Source organism: Oryctolagus cuniculus, chromosome 3, assembly GCF_964237555.1.
Source record: "Oryctolagus cuniculus chromosome 3, mOryCun1.1, whole genome shotgun sequence".
NCBI lineage: Eukaryota > Metazoa > Chordata > Mammalia > Lagomorpha > Leporidae > Oryctolagus > Oryctolagus cuniculus.
The window spans coordinates 121,325,314-121,343,537 of NC_091434.1; the positions used below are offsets into that span (position 1 = coordinate 121,325,314).

Consider the following 18,224-nt stretch of genomic DNA (forward strand, 5'->3'; position numbering starts at 1 on the left):
ATGTTTCTCGTTTTTGGGTTCTTAGAAATAATTTCTGTGATTGACTTTTTTTTTTTTTTTTAAGATTTATTTATTTATTTGAAAGGCAGAGTTACAGAGAGGCAGAGGTAGAGACAGAGAGATCTTCCATCCACTGGTTCACTCCCCAAATGGCTGCAATGGCTGGAGCTGAGCCGATCTGAAGCCAGGAGTTTCTTCCAGGTTTCCCATGCGGCTGCAGGGGCCCAAGCATTTGGACCATCTTCTACTGCATTCCCAGGCCATAGCAGAAAGCTGAATCGGAAGTGGAGCAGTTGGGACTCAAACCGGCGCCCATGTGGGATGCTGGCACTGCAGTTGGCGGCTTTACATGCTGTGCTACAGTGCCAGCTCTGACATTGTTTTTTTTAAAAGATCTATTATTTATTTATATATTTGAGAGGCAGAGTTAGAGGGAGAGACAGAGAGAAAGGTCTTCCATCTGCTCATTAACTCCCCAAATGGTTGCAACAGCTGAAGCTGGGCCAATCTGAGGCCAGGAGCCAGGAGCTTCCTCCGGGTCTCCCACATAGTTGCAAGCACTTGGGCCATCTTCCACTGCTTTCCCAGGTGTATTAGTGAGAGCTGGATTGGAAAAGTATCAGCTGGAACACAAACTGGCACCCATGTGGGATGCTGGTGCTGCAGGCGGAGGCTTAGCCAACTATACCACAGCGCTAGTCCCGACATTTCATTATTAACATTACCCTGTTTACTGGGTTTTGGGTTGCTGTGACCTGTGAAAATTTGTCTACTTTTCATTAACTGAGACCTGCAGTTGAAGACCTATTTGCATATTGGGCCTGATTCTAAAGAAAGTTAAGAGTAGAGACAGATTTAGACTTTTCCAGAAATTTGAGTTGGGAAACCAGACTAGGGGAGTTTTAGAGGAAATATGAAAGCCAAGGGTGAAGAATTGATTTGTCTTGAGGGTTTTTGAGGAATTGGGAATGTCTGTCATCTCCAGCTGTGTTTGCTTTTATTAAGGGATGATTGTTGAGAATGTTTTGGAGTCAACAGCATCTTGGATGAGTGGGTAGGGGTTTATGTGAGTTACGTAAGGAGTGGAATTATAAGCAGTGTCAGTAGGATAAGAGGGAAAATCACTTTAGGATACCCATTATTATCCACATTCTAGAAAATAACATTTTTGAATCCTGTTCCACTGATTTAATATAGCTAACATTTTTGTTATGTCGGTTTCAAATTGACTATAGTTAAATCATATATTCATTAACTGATCTTTTTTCTTTTTTCTTTTAACAGAATAGAATATGGCAAAGAGACCAGAGAGATATGCGGGCAATTCAGCCTGATGCAGGCTATTATAATGATGTAAGTGTAATTGTAAACTCTAGCTTATAAAAACCTCCCTGCTTAGATGTTTAAACCTCAAAATACATTACCTCAAGTTGAAGTCTTATTTTTGAATTAAAAAAAAAAATCCATTTTTATGTGTTTGAGAATCGGAGGGTATTCCTGCTCACTAGTTACTCCCCAGGTACCCACAGTGGTTGAAACTAGGATCCAGGCACTCAATCCACGTCTTCTATGTTAATGGCAGGCCTTAGCTATTTGAGTCATCACTGCTCACTTTCAGGGTCTTCATTGGCAGAAGGCTGGTGTTTGAAGCTGGAGCCAAGTATCAGACTCAGATACTGTTTATTGTATGGCATGCTGGAGTCTTTACTAGGCCAAATGGCCACCTATTTCTTCGTAAAATTTTACTTATTTGAGAGACAGAGAAAGAGAGCTGTTTTCCACTGGTTTTCTTCCCAGATGTCCATAGTGGTGGGACTAGAACTCCATCCAGGTCTTCCATGTGGGTGGCTGGAACCCAGTTACTGTTGTCTGCCAGGGTCTGCATTAGTAGGAAGTTGCAGCCAGAGCCAAGAATCCAACCCAGGTACTCTGACGTGGGTCACAGGCATCTTAACATCTTAACCACTAGACTAAATACCTGCCCTTGTTTTTACATTTTTATGATTAAAATAAACATTCCCCCTTTTATTTATTTATTTTTTATTTTTTTATTTTTTGACAGGCAGAGTGGACAGTGAGAGAGAGAGACAGAGAGAAAGGTCTTCCTTTGTCGTTGGTTCGCCCTCCAATGGCCGCCGTTGCCTGCGCACCGCGCTGATCCGATGGCAGGAGCCAGGTACTTATCCTGGTCTCCCATGGGGTGCAGGGCCCAAGGACTTGGGCCATCTTCCACTGCACTCCCGGGCCACAGCAGAGAGCTGGCCTGGAAGAGGGGCAACCGGGACAGAATCCGGTGCCCCGACCCGGGCTAGAACCCGGTGTGCCAGCGCTGCTAGGTGGAGGATTAGCCTAGTGAGCCGTGGCGCTGGCTTTTTTTTTTTTTTTTTTTTTTTTAAGATGTATTTATTTGAAAGGCAGAGGTAGAGAGTTTTCCATCTGCTGGTTCACTCCCTAAATGGCCACACTAGCTGGGGCTGGGCCAGGCCAAAGTCAGGAGCCAGGAGCTGCTTCTGGGTTTCCCAAGTAGGTGCAGGGTCCCAAGAACTTGGGCCATCTTCTGTTGTTTTCCCTGGCACATAACCAGGTAGCTGGATTGGAAATGGAGCAGCCAAGACTTCAGCTGGTGTTCATGTGGGTTGCTGACATTGCAGGCTGAGGCTTAACCTTCTATACCACAATGGCAGCCCCATAGTAAAGCATTCCTAAAGGGATAATATACTATATCTATGCAGACTATGGGTTATATTTTAAATATGTTATATTTATATGGTTTATATGTTATATTTATATGGTTATATAATATGGTTTATATTTAAAATATAACCCATAGTCTGCATAGATATAGTATATATCTATATACTATATAGATATAATATATAGTATATATAGATTTAATATATATAAACATATTAAATATATTTAATATAGATTTTATATAAAGTATATATTAAATATAATATATATTAAATATATTTTAAATATCAGCTTAAAATTTTCTTTTAATTAATTGAATTATTTGGATTTTCAATCCAAGTCTTTTGATTTAAGGCTTAATGTAATGTTCAACAAGATTAAATAGCCTCAAAATCTTGTAATAGGAAAGTTAATTCTAAATTTGGCTTATAGGACCAGTATTGTGTTACAATGAATTATGCTCCTGCCTGTGATGACAGTATCACATATGGGAGTATGTTCGAGTCTCAGCTGATAACACTTTTGGTTCAGCTCCCTACTAAGTTGCCTGAGAAAGCAGCAGAAGATGGCCCGAATACTTGGGCCCCTGCCACCCACATAGGAGGCCCTGGTGGAGTTCTGGGTTTCTGACTTCATCCTCGCCAAGCCCTGGTCATTGTAGTCATTTGCGGAGTGCACAAGCAAATTCTCCGTTTGACTCTCCCTCTCTCTGTAACTGTGCCTTTCAAACAAATAAATAAATCTTTAAATCTGGCTTATTATAAACATGTTTGTGTTGACTTTGGGAGGTAACTTGGGAAACCTGATACTTAATCTTATACTTGCTTTTGCTATTTGTTTATTATATTGTGTATTTAACTTTCTTGTATCTTAGTATTTTTATTTTAGTTAATAGAGACTAATTCTAATCTGTTATAATCATTTAAAAATATTTATTTATTTATTTGAAAGGCAGAGTTACAGGAAGAGAGTGAGAGACAGAGAGAGCTTCCATTCTTTGCTTCACTCCTCAAATAGCTGCATTGGCCAGGAGCTTCTTCTGGGTCTCCCATATGGGTGCAGGGGCCAGGGACTTGGGCCATCTTGTGCTACTTTACTAGGTGCATCGACAGGGAGCTAGATCAGAAATGGAACAGCTGGAACTTGAACTGTTGCCCATATAGGATGCCAGCATTGCAGTCCATGGCTCAACCCATTGCGCTACAGCACCCACCCCTTTAATAATTTTTTTTAAGTCTTAGATAGCCTCCAGTTGTCGTCACATGCTGAAATTATTATCTTGCCTCCTTCTTCGTTTCTGTCCTATTTGTAATATGATGCTCTAAAAACCCAATTTTCTTTTTTTGTGCAGCTGGTCCCCCCTATAGGAATGTTGAATAATCCTATGAATGCTGTAACCACAAAATTTGTTCGGACATCAACAAATAAAGTAAAGTGTCCAGTATTTGTTGTAAGGGTAAGTATTGAATATTGTTTGGAAAAATTAATCCTGTGTTATTCTGCAGATTTGACAGAAAAAGAAAAAATAAGGATTATTTTAAATGTATGCCTGAGATAATGGTTTATTTTTAGTAATTTTATTTCAGAATGCCACTCATTTTAAACTTTAAGGTATAAAAATTTCATGTATTTCATATATACAGATTTTGGAACATAGTGATACTTTCCTATCCTTGGAATAACACTAATTTATCTACCTTTATTAAGATATAACTTTTGGATTATTTTTCTTTGTATTGTAATTTCCATAGAATTATCTCTGAATACATGGATATACATTGCAGAGGTCTCAGACATGCCCTTGAATAGGAATGTTTTTGCTACTGTTTGCAAGGCAGCACTCTGAGGTGAATGGAAAGTTCTGAGAATAGTGCAAGAACTGGTATGCTATGATTGCTCTACAAAGGCACATAGAAGACACTCAGTAGTTTTTCAATGAGATCTTTTTTTTAAATATTTATTATTTTTATTTGAAAGAGTTACACTGAAGCAAAGGCAGAGAGAGAGAAAGAGAGAGGTCTTCCATCCACTGGTTCACTCCCCAGTTGGCCACAACAGCCGGAGCATGCCGATCTGAAGCCAGGAGCCTGGAGCCTCCTCCAGGTCTCCCACGCGGGTGCAGGGGCCCAAGGCCTTGGGCCATCTTCTGCTGCTTTCCCAGGTCATAGCGGAGAGCTGGATTGGAAGTGGAGCAGCTGGGACTCGAACCGGTGCCCACATGGGATGCCGGCAGTGCAGGCGGCGGCTTTACCTGCTATGCCACAGCGCTGGCCTCACTGAGATTTTTAAGAATACAATTTTAGGCTGGCTCACTAGGCTAATCCTCCACCTGTGGTGCTGGGACCCCAGGTTCTAGTCCCGGTCGGGGTGCTGGATTCTGTCCCGGTTGCTCCTCTTCCAGTCCAGCTCTCTGCTGTGGCCCGGGAGGGCAGTGGAGGATGTCCCAAGTGCTTGGGCCCCTGCACCCGCATGGGAGACCGGGAGGAAGCACCTGGCTCCTGCAGCGCGCCAGCTGTAGCAGCCATTTTGGCAGTGAACCAATGGAAGGAAGACGTTTCTCTCTGTCTCTCCCTCTCACTGTCTAACTCTGCCTGTCAAAAAAAAAAAAAGAAAAAGAAAAATTTTAAAATAGTATATTCACATGGTTCCAAAATTTGAGATTTGCAGGGGTATGCAATAAAAAAAAAAATCTTATCTCTGTCACTCAGGCATTCTGTTACTATTCTGATAGGTTGCAGTGAAGTCATTTTTGTGTTTTGATCATTCTGCATCCTAACTAAAAATGTGTTTGTTGGTTAGCAGTATCAAGAGTGGTTCATAGTAATGTTGAATTAATGACAGCTGAAAAAAATGGGACAGAGGAAAACCAGTCATGGCAAACATTAGTGTCAAATGAGCAAACTCAGCAGATCTGATGTTGAGGAGGTGAGATAGCAGGGGGAATGGAGAGGGATTTGAAGAAGTGCTAGCTGGAGCTCTTTGGACATGGCTGCAGTTAGTCTTTGCCCTCTTATTTACTTTAAAGGCTGAAGGCAATAGAAGAGCTAGAAAAGAAATAATGTATGAGTAGAACCAACCACTGTGTAGTCTAATTTTATTTGTCAAGAAATCTGTTCAAAGGAATATGGTATGCAGCCAATTGTAATATCATGTTAGCATTAGAAAACCTTTTTGAAATGAATAAAATCTGGGTATCATATCAATATTATTAGGTAAACCTTTTCATTTGAGGATCAAGCTTTAAAGTCTTAGGTAAAAAATATACACAAGTTGGAGACAGTCCAAAATCAAAGATGTTAAGAAATAATGTGGGTTCTGTGTCTACAGTTTGGTTGCTTGCAGTGTTGATTGGGTTGAGATCTGTAGCTGATTACAGAAACGAGGAAGGCAGGTGTCTTTTATTCAGAGTAATTGAAACCCTCACAGGGCAGTCATTAAAACAATTACATGTATGTCTGTAATTTACTAAATATTCTTTATATACTGTCCAGCAGTTCTTAAAAGCACATTTTTAATGTTTTAGTTCCTTGTCACAGTTTTTATTTTGGAAAAGAAGATTGTTCTGTTGACATTTTGTATATTTCTATCTTCTAAGGAAAATGAAACAATATTTTGTATTGACCAGTGTATTACAGTATTACTACAGTAATACACTGTCACAGATTCCCTCCAGTATGCAAATTGTGATATGAACATATTGATGTAATGTTAATTAGACAGGATTCTTGTGTTTTCTTTTGAGAGTAGATCAGCATAAGACTTGTTTCTCCTTGGTACTGTGAATCAAGGAAAGCTTAAAATACTTTTAAGTATGTTTTGCCTGTAAGTGTGATGACCTTGATGTCCTTAAGTTGGTGCTGATTGTTATCCTGTTTATAACTTTTCTGCCTGAATCTGCTATCAGTAGTAAGACATCAAATTCTTCATTCAGTCTTTGCATTTTTCTGGTGACTGAAAAATGAGAAAAATGAGATCTTTGCATAGTGTGAATGTACTCTTTAGAGTGCACAGGTAAGTGTAATTTAGTGTGGAGTTAGTGGGAAAGTGTGTATACTCATAACACTATTTTTAATTCCTGTACTATGTGAATAGAAATTCTTTTCTGACAAAGTACTTATAAAGTTGAGCTATACTTTTTTGAAAGTCAGTGTTATCCATTTAATGTTGATTATTTGATATTTTATAAATAGAAATTTTCTCGGTTGTTTTCAATGTTACTGAAATTGGAGGATTTGTACCCTCATGTAATGTGCCTTTTTTTCTCCCCCAGTGGACTCCAGAAGGAAGACGATTGGTCACTGGAGCTTCCAGTGGAGAGTTCACCTTGTGGAACGGACTCACTTTCAACTTTGAAACAATATTACAGGTACCAGTAATCACTAGTTGACACAGTCTTGGGCTACGGTACAGAACTTGAGATGGGGTTGCTTATGGGCATTCTTAAGTACACAATTGAATGACACATTGCCACCTCAACACTCGGCCCTGTAAAGGCTTTCACCCATTCTTTGAAGTATTCCCTTACAAGTGTTTTCTGTGTTCACAGGCTCATGATAGCCCAGTGAGGGCCATGACTTGGTCACATAATGACATGTGGATGCTGACAGCAGACCACGGAGGATATGTGAAATATTGGCAGTCGAACATGAACAACGTCAAGATGTTCCAGGCACATAAGGAGGCGATTAGAGAGGCCAGGTTTATACACAATATACCATTTTCTGTAGTCCCTATTGTCATGGTTAAATTATTCTCTAAGTGTATTCTGGGTGCAGAGATGCATGGGCTCTGTCAGATTCTGGGAAACTTTCTGCACCCTATGCACACAATATTTTTCTTTGTTTTCACACATTCACCATTTTGCTGGCATCTTTCTGAAGTAGTGTTGTCCTGGTTTCAGCCTTTACAATATGTTAGAGATGTATTGTCTGCCGCATTTTGCACTGGTTTTCTCTTTTCATTGATGGTTAATGATGTGTATACATTGCTCCTTTTTATTACCTTCTGTGTAAGACAAGAATATTTCATTCCAAATAAAGAATTCAGTCTTTAATTATACAACTGAATAAAAACTAAAGCCTACAGAAAACACCTTCAGAATTCACACAGAATACAAGGAAAAAAAAAAGGCTTAAGTGAAGACCTGGTTGGCTTGATTATGCCACGACTTCAGAAGGAAAGTATAGGACTTAAAACCCTCACAGATAACTCTCTGGATGTGGCAAACATTAACGGATTAATGAATGGGTTCTTCAAGCTTTGCAGCTGTAAGCAGACCATGGGCAAGACGACTCTAGAACTTTTCTTCTGATTCACTGTTAATAACATCAGCTATACAAATGTATATTTTCAGTGAGTTGTATATTTTTGCATATCAATGAGATATGTGTAGTAAAAGTGAAGAAAGAAGCTCATCAACAAGCCTGAAAATGGCCACAGCCTCAGAATAAAGCTAAACAGCATTCTGTAAGGTTTTTGCCACCACTTGTGGGAGGAGGTTGACATCTTTAGAGAAACACCATCCACTGCAGTCACCTGTTTCTACTTTGAGAGTCTTAAAGAAATTGTTGGATAAGCATGCTTGCTTTTTCTTACAGACTGTGCTTTAGTGCCTTGTGCATATATTGAGTTTTCATAGTTGGTCCTTTCTTATTTGTAGGATCCAGAAGTTCAGGGCAGTTCTTAACAGTTAGTTGAGAAACTTGATGACCTTTCACTACTGAGAAGAAACAGGCACCCCCCTATTTCAGCAGATTCTTTGCCTTTAAACTCAAATCTGAGTGTCTCTATTATAAAGTTTTCCTCAAAAGGTATAATACTTACTGGATAGATTGCCAGGAAGGAGTGAAAGTTTTCCACAGACCTATTGAATACATGAGAAACCATTGAATGTAAGAATGTATAGCATTTTCAGCTCATTTTATAAAATATCTGAGGCAGAAGCTGATGCTAATCTTTTGAGGAGTATTCCTGTGTGATTTACAGGCAACAGGAACGTTACAAAAATAGAATTCATTTAGCTTCAGTATTTTGTCAGCTCCATGTGTTTTGCAGGTGTGATAGGAAATACTATGCTGAGAGGAGCGTGGGCAGCATTAGTACTAATAATACACTTGTTCTGACTGTCAGTGATCGAAAACTAAGAAACAGCCACTCTCTTGAAGTCTTCTTTTGATGTTAGCTCACAGCATTCTCTTTAAGGGCTTCTTCACTGTATACTTCCCTCTCCTGGTTATAATGCAGCACAGTGTTTTTGTTTTTCCCTGTCTGAGAAGCTCAGATATCTGTTAAATGCTGACTTCTTTCCCCTGCTGTGTGTCTTCATGTAACAGTTTCTCACCCACGGATAATAAATTTGCTACATGCTCTGATGACGGCACTGTTAGAATCTGGGACTTTCTTCGTTGCCATGAGGAAAGAATTCTCCGAGGTATGTGTACTAACGGTACTGATTGGAATATTTAAATAGGGAAGGCACTTGTGATTAAATCATCACAACACCACAAATGCTGGCTTACATCTCCATTTGATTTATTTTTTTATACATACAACATTCCAGCCAGGCTCCTTAAAGAAACCAAAACTCTCTTCCCCTGGTTCACTCAATGTTGTAGCTTTTTACTACTAATATTGAGTTCTTTCAAATGTCTATTAAATACAAGAGCTCCCTTTCCCCTTTCACTTGCTTATCTGTATGCATCTTTTAGGGTTCTATTCCTTTCCTGCCTTGTACCCATGATGCCTTTCCCCAACACAACAATATTATTCTGTTTAGATAGGTCACATTTTACATTATGAATTAATTGACAAGATCCATGTTTCAGTGGCTATGATTTGTTTATATGAAAGAGTTACAGAGCAGAGAGAAAGAGAAAGAAAAGTCTTCCATCCACTATGGCTATAACCAGCTAGGGCTGGGCCAGGTAGAAGCCAGGAACCAGGATCTGGGAGCTTCATCGGGGTCTCCCACTTAGGTGCAGGGGCCCAAGCACTTGGGCCATCTTCTGCTGCTTTTCCAGGCCCATCAGCAGGGAGCTGGATGGGAAGTGAAGCAGCTGGGACTTGAACTGGCAGGTGCCCATATGGGATGCCAGTGCTGCAGGCGGCAGTTTTACTTGCTACACCATAGAGCTGGCCCCAATAGCTATACTTCTGTTACTAATAGCAGTTCGTTTTTCGGTATACCACATTTGTACTACATGGCCATCTTGTTAGTAGGCTTGTGAAGGCTTCTTTACTTTTCTTCTCTTCATAATGATAAATAAACCTGAATACTCCTATCCTGCAAAGGAAATCCATATTTTCTCTTGAATTATTGAACAAGATTATCAGATGAGATATTGGACTTTATAAAGTGGAGCTGATGAAATATTAAACAGTTCACCAGTGCCATTTTTGTGAATGTAGTAGTGTTAGGGAATTAACTGTGTGATATACATTTGCAATACAGACATTACAACAAAAACATGTATGCTTCTAACTAAAAATCATTAGATTATTATTCCCTAGGAATGTAATATTCTCAAATGCTTCATTTGAACCTAAACTGGTATAAATAAACAATACATTCTACTTCATATGGTTGATTCCCGTGTCCCACAAAGGTATCATCTTCCTCTGACACATAAATGCAGGGCGGGAGAATGGTTACTACATATACTGGGTGTCCAAAAATTATTCAGCGATTTCTCTTTCTTTTCAAGAATCAGCAGAGTTAGTTGTCGTGGTGGATTTGTAAGTTTCTCTTAATTTTCAGAGCTTCATTTATAGCATATAATGTTGATACTTCTAGCCAAGGAAAGACTTGAGATACTTGAACCCTTATTTAACCATTTAACCCCCATTTCTGTAGCCAGTATCTGTGATGACATTTGCTTAAGCATTTCCTGCTATGCACATTTTGTTAGGTTCCTCCACGATGCATTATGACTAAGCATAAGAACATAGTACCTCACATATTGAGGGAATGTACTTGCTATGAAGTTTGGAATATTGTACAACTCTAGAATGAGAAGCAGTCCTTTCAGTCATCTAGTCTGAGTTCTCTTTTGAGTGTGCACTATGACCCGGAATTCTCAAGTGATGTGTTCAAAGTAATACAGGTTCACAGCCAGGAGTGGCATCTTATCACCTGATTCCCAGCCTTTTTGATACACTAATGTATATTTTCATCACTATTAGAATTCCTAGCACTTAAACATGGATATGATAAACAACGTTTTTGTAAGCTTTGAAAATGCTTAGAAATATAATAGAAAATAATATATTAGAAAATAGCTTTATTCATTAGATGGGATTTTGAGGTGCAAAACAGTTTGACAGTAGATTATGCTACCTGAAGTTTGATAAAAAACCACTGCAGTTTGGGTAAGCAAAAGAAGAAAATCTGCTGTATGATACCATTTTTAAAATTCCACTAAGGAAGTGTTGTTCTTTGGTTTTGGTAATGAAGCTCTTTGCAAATTGTGCTTAAGTTTTTAGAGTGTTTGGGAAGTAACTAGCCATCAACTATTTTCAGATTTGAGTCATGGTTAATTTAGATAAAGTTAAGTAGATGCTGAATCATTACTTCTTGAAGAATAGGTAATGTGACTTAAAAATACACCATACTCATGTCAGTTAATTGAATTGTTTTCTTTTTTATATGAGGACTCTTTATTTTAGGAAATTTCAAACATGCACAAAAGTATAATGACCCTTCATGTACTTTTGGCTTTGTGTTCTAGTTTATGTCTTGATTTCTTTAAAACAAGTACTTAACTATCATTTTTCTTAGTACCTCAATGAGTATCTGAGGTGAATCTGTTAAACTAAGTTAATTATACAACTGAAGCAGTAGTTCGATAGTGAGTCTGTGATCCCTTTTTGTCATCTCTCACTTTTCTAAATTTTATAAATCTTAAGAAATTTCTCACACCTCTACTTGATGGGTTGAGGGTCATGGGAATGGTGAATCTATCAGGGATGATGTGAGAATCTTCAAATAAAACTTGAAGTGAACTTAATTCAGCTCTACCTGGAGAGAGAAAATTAGATCACAAATTCAAACAAATAGGGATAACAAGCTTTAACTCTCTGCTATGTCACTTGGTCTGTATTAATGGTGATGTTCCTGTTATTCGTATAGACCGTATATTAACCAACAAGCAGGCTTATTACTTCTTTGAATTATTATGTGTTATACAATTAAGCTATCACTTTCAAGCTTAACTATTAATATAATCCAGGAACATTCTAATTAAGGGAAGTTTGTGATTATTGTCAAATGCTTATCTTTTCTGTGTCATTCCTTAATCTTCTACTCACAGAGATTTTCAGTAATGGAATATTCACTGCCTCGTGAGGTTCCCCTTTTCAGTTTTAGACAGCTGTAATTTCCAGAGCTTTTTTTTTTTTTTTTTTTTTTTTTCTTGACAGGCAGAGTTAGACAGCGAGAGAGAGAGAGACAGAGAAAGGTCTTCCTTCCATTGGTTCATCCCCCAAATGGCTGCTGCGGCTGGCGCACTGCGCCGATCCAAAGCCAAGAACCAGGTGCTTCCTCCTGGTCTCCCATGTGGGTGCAGGGCCCAAGCACTTGAGCAACCAGGACAGAATCCGGCACCCCAACCGGGACTAGAATCTGGTGTGCCGGCGCCGCTAGGTGGAGGATTAGCCTATTGAGCTGCGGCGCCAGCTAGTACTTCGTTTAATATTCCCAGTAACCCTATGAGATAAGAACTGATTGGTGCCCTTTTTTGAAGTAAGGAAACCAAGACACCAAAAATTAAATAAATCTGTCAGAAGTCCTACAGGTTTTAGTGGTGGGGTAGGATTTGAACCCAGGTTGTTTGGCTACAGATTTTATGCTTTTAACCACTAAACGATTTATTTACCTATTTGAAAGATTTATTTATTTGAAAGGCAGAAGGAGATAAGAAAGATCTTTCATCCACTGGTTCAATTCCTAAAGGCCATAATGGCTGGGGCTGGTCCAAGCCAAAGCCAGGATCCCGCAACTCCATTAGATTATCCCATATGGATGGCAAGGGGCCAAGCACCAGTGTATTAGCTGGGAACTGGATTGAAGTGGAGCAGCTGAGATTCAGATCAGCTTCTGACATGGGATGCTGGTGTCTCAAGCAGTGGCTTAATCTGCTCCACAATGCCGACCCTGATCACTATGTAAAAGAAATGTCAGTAAGGATTTAGCAGCGTCTTCCTGAGCTGTATTGACAGAACTGTGAGGTAAAGATTTTTGAGAGGAGGACAAGGGTATGAGTAGAAGGAACTAATTTAGATATTCATGATTTAAATGCATTCTTCTTTAAAACTGTATATATTAAATGTTTTGACTGTAACATACATTTAGCAAAACTTTTTTTTAAACACAATCAACAGTTGAAACTGCAAATGGGTTATTATAAGGTACGTACCAGGTCATACAGAGCATGAACATAATAAAGAGTTACACTGAAGCTTATTCAGGAAGTAGTCTGTTTTCAGTTTTAAAGTGTAACACTTAGAGGAAATGAGGGCCTAAGTACTCATTGAACAGCTTAAGAGAAAGAGTATTATTAGTACTTTTGATAAGTTTCTATTTCCCTCCTTGGTGATTACATCTGAGATTTTTACAGAGTGAAGTAACTCCTCCTCCATCCAGATATTTGGTTCAGCAATGTGTTTTTGAGGTGGATAAAGACAGTTTACAAAATCTGAAGAGTCTGAAAAACTCTTAATGCATGTTGATGGAAATAATTTTACTTAGTAAAGTAATGCTGACAGACTACATAGTTTTTTTACTTTTATTTTTTAAAAGATTTATTTTATTTATTTGAAAGACAGAGTTACACAGAGAGTTAGAGACAGAGAGAGGTCTTCCATCTGCTGGTTCACTCCCCAGATAGCCGCAGTGGCTGGAGTTGCACCGATCCGAAGCCAGGAGCCAGGAGCTTCTTCTGGGTCTCCCACTTGGGTGCAGGGACCCAAGAACTTGGGCCATCTTCTGCTTTCCCAGGCCACAGCAGAGAGCTGGATCTGAAGAGGAGCAGCTGGGGCTAGAACCGGTGCCCATATGGGATGCTGGCACTGCAGGCCAGGGCTTTAACCCACTGTGCCACAGCACCAGCCCCAGACTACATAGTTTATAACAGTGGACCTGATTTATTTGTACAAGGTTTTACAAAACGTTTCACAAAATCTAGTCTTCTTTCCAAAACAAAAACAGCAGCTTATAGCAGAATAACAATTTCCACTGACACAATATGCTTTAATATTAAAAGTACTTAAAACTCCTCCCATTTTGTCATCCAAATGACTGTATGAACCCATTTTACATGCTGATGTTGTTTTCTGTATCTGTGGTTATTTTGAGAAAGAGCTTAAGGCTCTCTTCTGTCCTGAAAAGACCAGATCACATAAGCTTATGGTAGGTTCCCTGACATAATTATCTGGTTATATTATAGGAGGGAATACTAGTATAGTAAGGTGCTGAAATATTTATATGGTACGTTCATATTTTTACAGGAGTTAATATATTTACGCTAAGCTTCCTTCTTTCTGTCTATCTTTCTTTCTTGTAGAGTTATAGACAGTGAGAGATGAAGACAGAGAGAAAGGTCTTCCTTCCGTTGGTTCACTCCCCAAATGGCCGCTACGGCTGGCGCTGCGCCCATCCGAAGCCAGGAGTCAGATGCTGCTTCCTGGTTTCCCTTGCGGGTGCAGGAGCCCAAACACTTGGGCCATCTTCCACTGCCCTCCTGGGCCACAGCAGAGAGCTGGACTGGAAGAGGAGCAAATGGGACTAGAACCCGGTGCCCATATGGGATGCTGGCGCTGCAGGCAGAGGATTAACCAACTGAGCCATTGTGTTGGCCCCTAAGCTTTGTTCTGTCTCTGGTCTGTCACATGGGTGGCAGGGGCTCAAGCACTTGGACCATCTTCCCTTACCTTCCCATTTGGCATTGGCAATAAACTGGATTAGAAGTGAAGCAGATGGGTGTTGAATTGGCACTTGAATATGGGATGCTGGTGTTGGAAGAGACAGCTTAACTTGCTGTTCTCCTCACCCCACTCCTCTGCAAAAAAAAATAAAAATAAAAAAAAAATCACTCATCTGCAAGCCCACGATGGCTGAGGCTTTCCAGGCCAAAGCTAGGAAATGGGAGCTCAATTCAGGTCTCCTCTGTGGGTGGCAGGACCCCAGCTACTTGAGTTAGCACCTGTTGCCTCCCAGGGTGCACATCATTAGGAAGTTAGATGGGAATGGGGTCTAGACTGGAACCCAGGCACTCTGATATGGGACACAGGTGATCCAAAGGGCATCTTCACTGCTATGCTAGATATTCATTCCAGTCTTGGATTTTTTAAATGGTTGATGTGTGAATGCTTGAGGCGTTTTCCCTATTTACAGAAATACTCAGAGTGGTGATGCTTCACTTTTGAGAGCTGTTGATGAGAATGGAAGAGATCTGAATATCATGAGAACAGTAAAGGGGAGTTTAGTATTTAGCCTGGTCAAAAGGTTACAGTCATTTACAAAAATATAATGAATTTTCTATGTAAGTAAGGTGGGGTTATTTTGTACAGATCCCTAGACTATAAGGTGTGGGAAAGTATAGGATGCTGTGTTTGGATTAGATTATAGAAATGTTATCCTGTTGAAAGGTAAGAGAATGGACTGTTGTGTGAGCATTTGGGCTTCTGATGGCTGAAATAGTGCCACAGTTACCTTCCAACCTACCAGGGAGATTATGAATGATATTCTCTTTGCAGATGGATGGTTGGATTTAATAATATTTAACCTAGTTTGTGTTTTAGTTATAGTTTTGTGTTTTAGAGAGATGCAAAAGTCTAAGTCAAGCAGTGGGCAAAGTATTAAGTGGACAAGTTATATTTCATAAGGAGATGTTGCCTTCTGTTGAGATATTAGAAAATGTTATTAATTCTATTTGAGGTCATGAAATAGAGCCTCAAAATCTACCTTATGTTTAAAAATACATATGTGTTTAAATTATTTATACGTATAAATATATAGAGAAGCACACAAATCTTAAATGCTGCAGTGCTGTTTTTGCTGTGCTATGCTGCATTGTGTTTTTGCTTGCTTATTAGCTCAGCTAGCTACCTCTAGTTAAAGAGTATTTTGAGCACTCCAAAGATTTCTTCATGCCCGTTTTCCACTTTAGCTTTGGTTAGTTTGTTTAGGCTTTGAATATTTTTTAAACAGTATTTTGTAAATTCTATTGTTATCAGTAACCACCTAAAGAGCTTATTACACTGAAGATATTTTTATTAAATGAATTTTCCTTTATCTCTGCTCTTCTTCAAATTTATTTTGTGGGTTTCTGATTTCTGTTATCTCATCCTCTATGGTATAGAGTCACTAATTTTCTTTCATTAATTTTCCTCCTGTTCTTTTGAAAATACTATGATATTTTTAATCTTTCTGATTTGATCCATCTGCTAGTTTCCTGCTACTAAAGTGAACACCATGGAAGTTAATATAGGAACAGCATTGCACCTGATTACAAACACAGTCTGTAGAACCTGGATGTTATTTAATAGTTTTAATCTTCAGCAGCTTTGTGACATGTACAAGTCACTGTAGTGTATCTCTGTCCTAATCTGTTCAGTAGAGATTCATGGTAACACTGACCTTATTGAGTTACTCTGAGAATTAAATGAGTTAATTCACAAGAAGACTTTTACTAGTGCCTGTACATAAGGTGGTCAGTTATGCGTTTTCCAATGCTAGTTTCAGAGCCTGTTTTCATATCTCTGGCCTGTTTAAGGACAAACATGATTATTTCAGAATTGTGCAATTGTACAGTATCACTGATAGGGTAGGGGTATATAGGTTTTAGGAGCCCCAAGAATTCCAAAATCTGTGGATACTCAAATACCTGAAATAAAATGGTGTAGTCGTTACATGTAACCTGTGCTTATCCTCCTGTATATTATAAATGATCTTTAAATTAATAATACCTAATACAGTATCAATACTATGGAAATAATTGTACTGTATTCTCTAGGGAATGATGACAAACATTTGTGTGTGCTTAGTACATTTTTTTAATCTTATTAATTTGAGAGACAGAGTTAGAGAGAATGGTCTTCCACCCACTACTTCACTCCGCAGATGTCCATAATGGCCGGAGTTGGGCCAGTCCAAAGCCAGGAGCCAGGGGCTTCTTCCAGGTCTCACATGGGTACAGGGGTCCAAACACTTGAGCCATCTTCCACTGCTTTCCCAGGCCAACAGCAGGGAGCTGGATTGGAAGAGGAGCAGCCAGAACTGAGACTGTTGCCCATGTGGAATGCCAACAATGCAGGCGGAGACTTAACCTATTATGTCACAGCGCTGGCCCCAGAAGAAAGGCCAGCCACTATTTAAAATAAAAAATATTTTTGACCCATGGTTGGTTGAATCCACAGAGCTAGAACCCACATATATAGAGAGCTGACTGAATTTTATTTTTATCATTTAAAATGTTTTTCAGCTGTGGTGGTTAGTTTTTACAGTAGAACATATAGGTTTTTTTGTTTTGTTTTTATACGTAGTTCATAAATATTACCACTTGTTTAAACAAAGTTTTGTTTTTCTAGTGTTTTCAGTTGTAGAAAACTTCAACAGGTATGAACTTAGAATTTGCCTCATAGAAGCATTTAAGATTCTGCATTAATGTTAGATGAGCTTAATAATTATCAAAGTAAATAATGATTGCTCATTGTGGCCAAGGGTCTCTGCTTGGTTTGTTAATAAAAAATTTAGAGGACAGGCCTCTTCCCTTCAGTACCATGTCCGCCTTTTAGTTCTCTCATTTCTTTTTTTTTTTTTTAATAGTTATTTATTTGAGAGGTAGAGTTAATGAACAGTGAGAAGGAGAGATAGAGAGAAAGATATTCTATCCGCTGGTTCACTCCCCAAAAGGCTGCAATAGCCGGAGCTGGACCTATCCGAAGCCAGGAGCCAGAAACTTCTTCCAGGTCTTCAACGTGGGTGTAGGGGTCCAAGTGCTTGGGCCATCTGATACTGCCTTCCCAGGCCATAGCAGAGAGCTGGATTGGAAGAGGAGCAGCCGGGACTAGAACCAGCGCCCATATGGGATGCCAGTTACACAGGCAGAGGATTAACCTACTGTGCCACAGCGCTGGCCCCTTCTCATTTCTTAAAATAATGTTTGCGGCTTGACAGAGTACTGTAGTGAACCGAAATGCTGTTCACTCTGAACACTGACCATGGAGTCTACATAGTTCATCTCAGCCATAATGTCTGTGCTGTTTTGTTAAGACAGTATTGGTTTTCTCCAGGCTGAAGATTAGAGTGTTTCCCTGTTGACCAATCTTAGTCATAGAAATTATGATCTGGCTTAATTTAGTAATAAGAATTGGATAATGAAGTTATAACTCTGATAAAATATCATTTCTTTTTGCTATCTTGGATGAGTAATGCAATTAGCAAAACGTAGGAATCTTGGGAAAATATTTGTATGTATTTTTTGTTGGAGTAGACAAGATTTACAGAAATCTAATGGCATCAGTGAAGGTCTCTT

The 18,224-nt window shown here is 39.2% G+C and overlaps 1 protein-coding gene across 10 annotated transcripts in view; it reads left to right on the forward strand.

Annotated features, from left to right (window-relative positions):
• WDR33 (WD repeat domain 33) overlaps positions 1 to 18,224 on the forward strand; it is a 120,242-nt gene that overhangs the window by 47,772 nt on the left and 54,246 nt on the right. For 9 of the 10 annotated variants that reach the window (XM_002712200.5, XM_008258435.4, XM_008258436.4 and 6 more), the window contains 5 exons: positions 1,285 to 1,353; positions 4,046 to 4,150; positions 6,965 to 7,060; positions 7,241 to 7,392; positions 9,027 to 9,124. In XM_002712200.5, the coding sequence (XP_002712246.1) occupies positions 1,285 to 1,353; positions 4,046 to 4,150; positions 6,965 to 7,060; positions 7,241 to 7,392; positions 9,027 to 9,124 (520 nt within the window). Of the gene's footprint in view, positions 1 to 1,284; positions 1,354 to 4,045; positions 4,151 to 6,964; positions 7,061 to 7,240; positions 7,393 to 9,026; positions 9,125 to 14,252; positions 14,877 to 18,224 lie in introns of those variants that run through there. The other variant, XM_051849642.2, reaches the window with a different exon arrangement.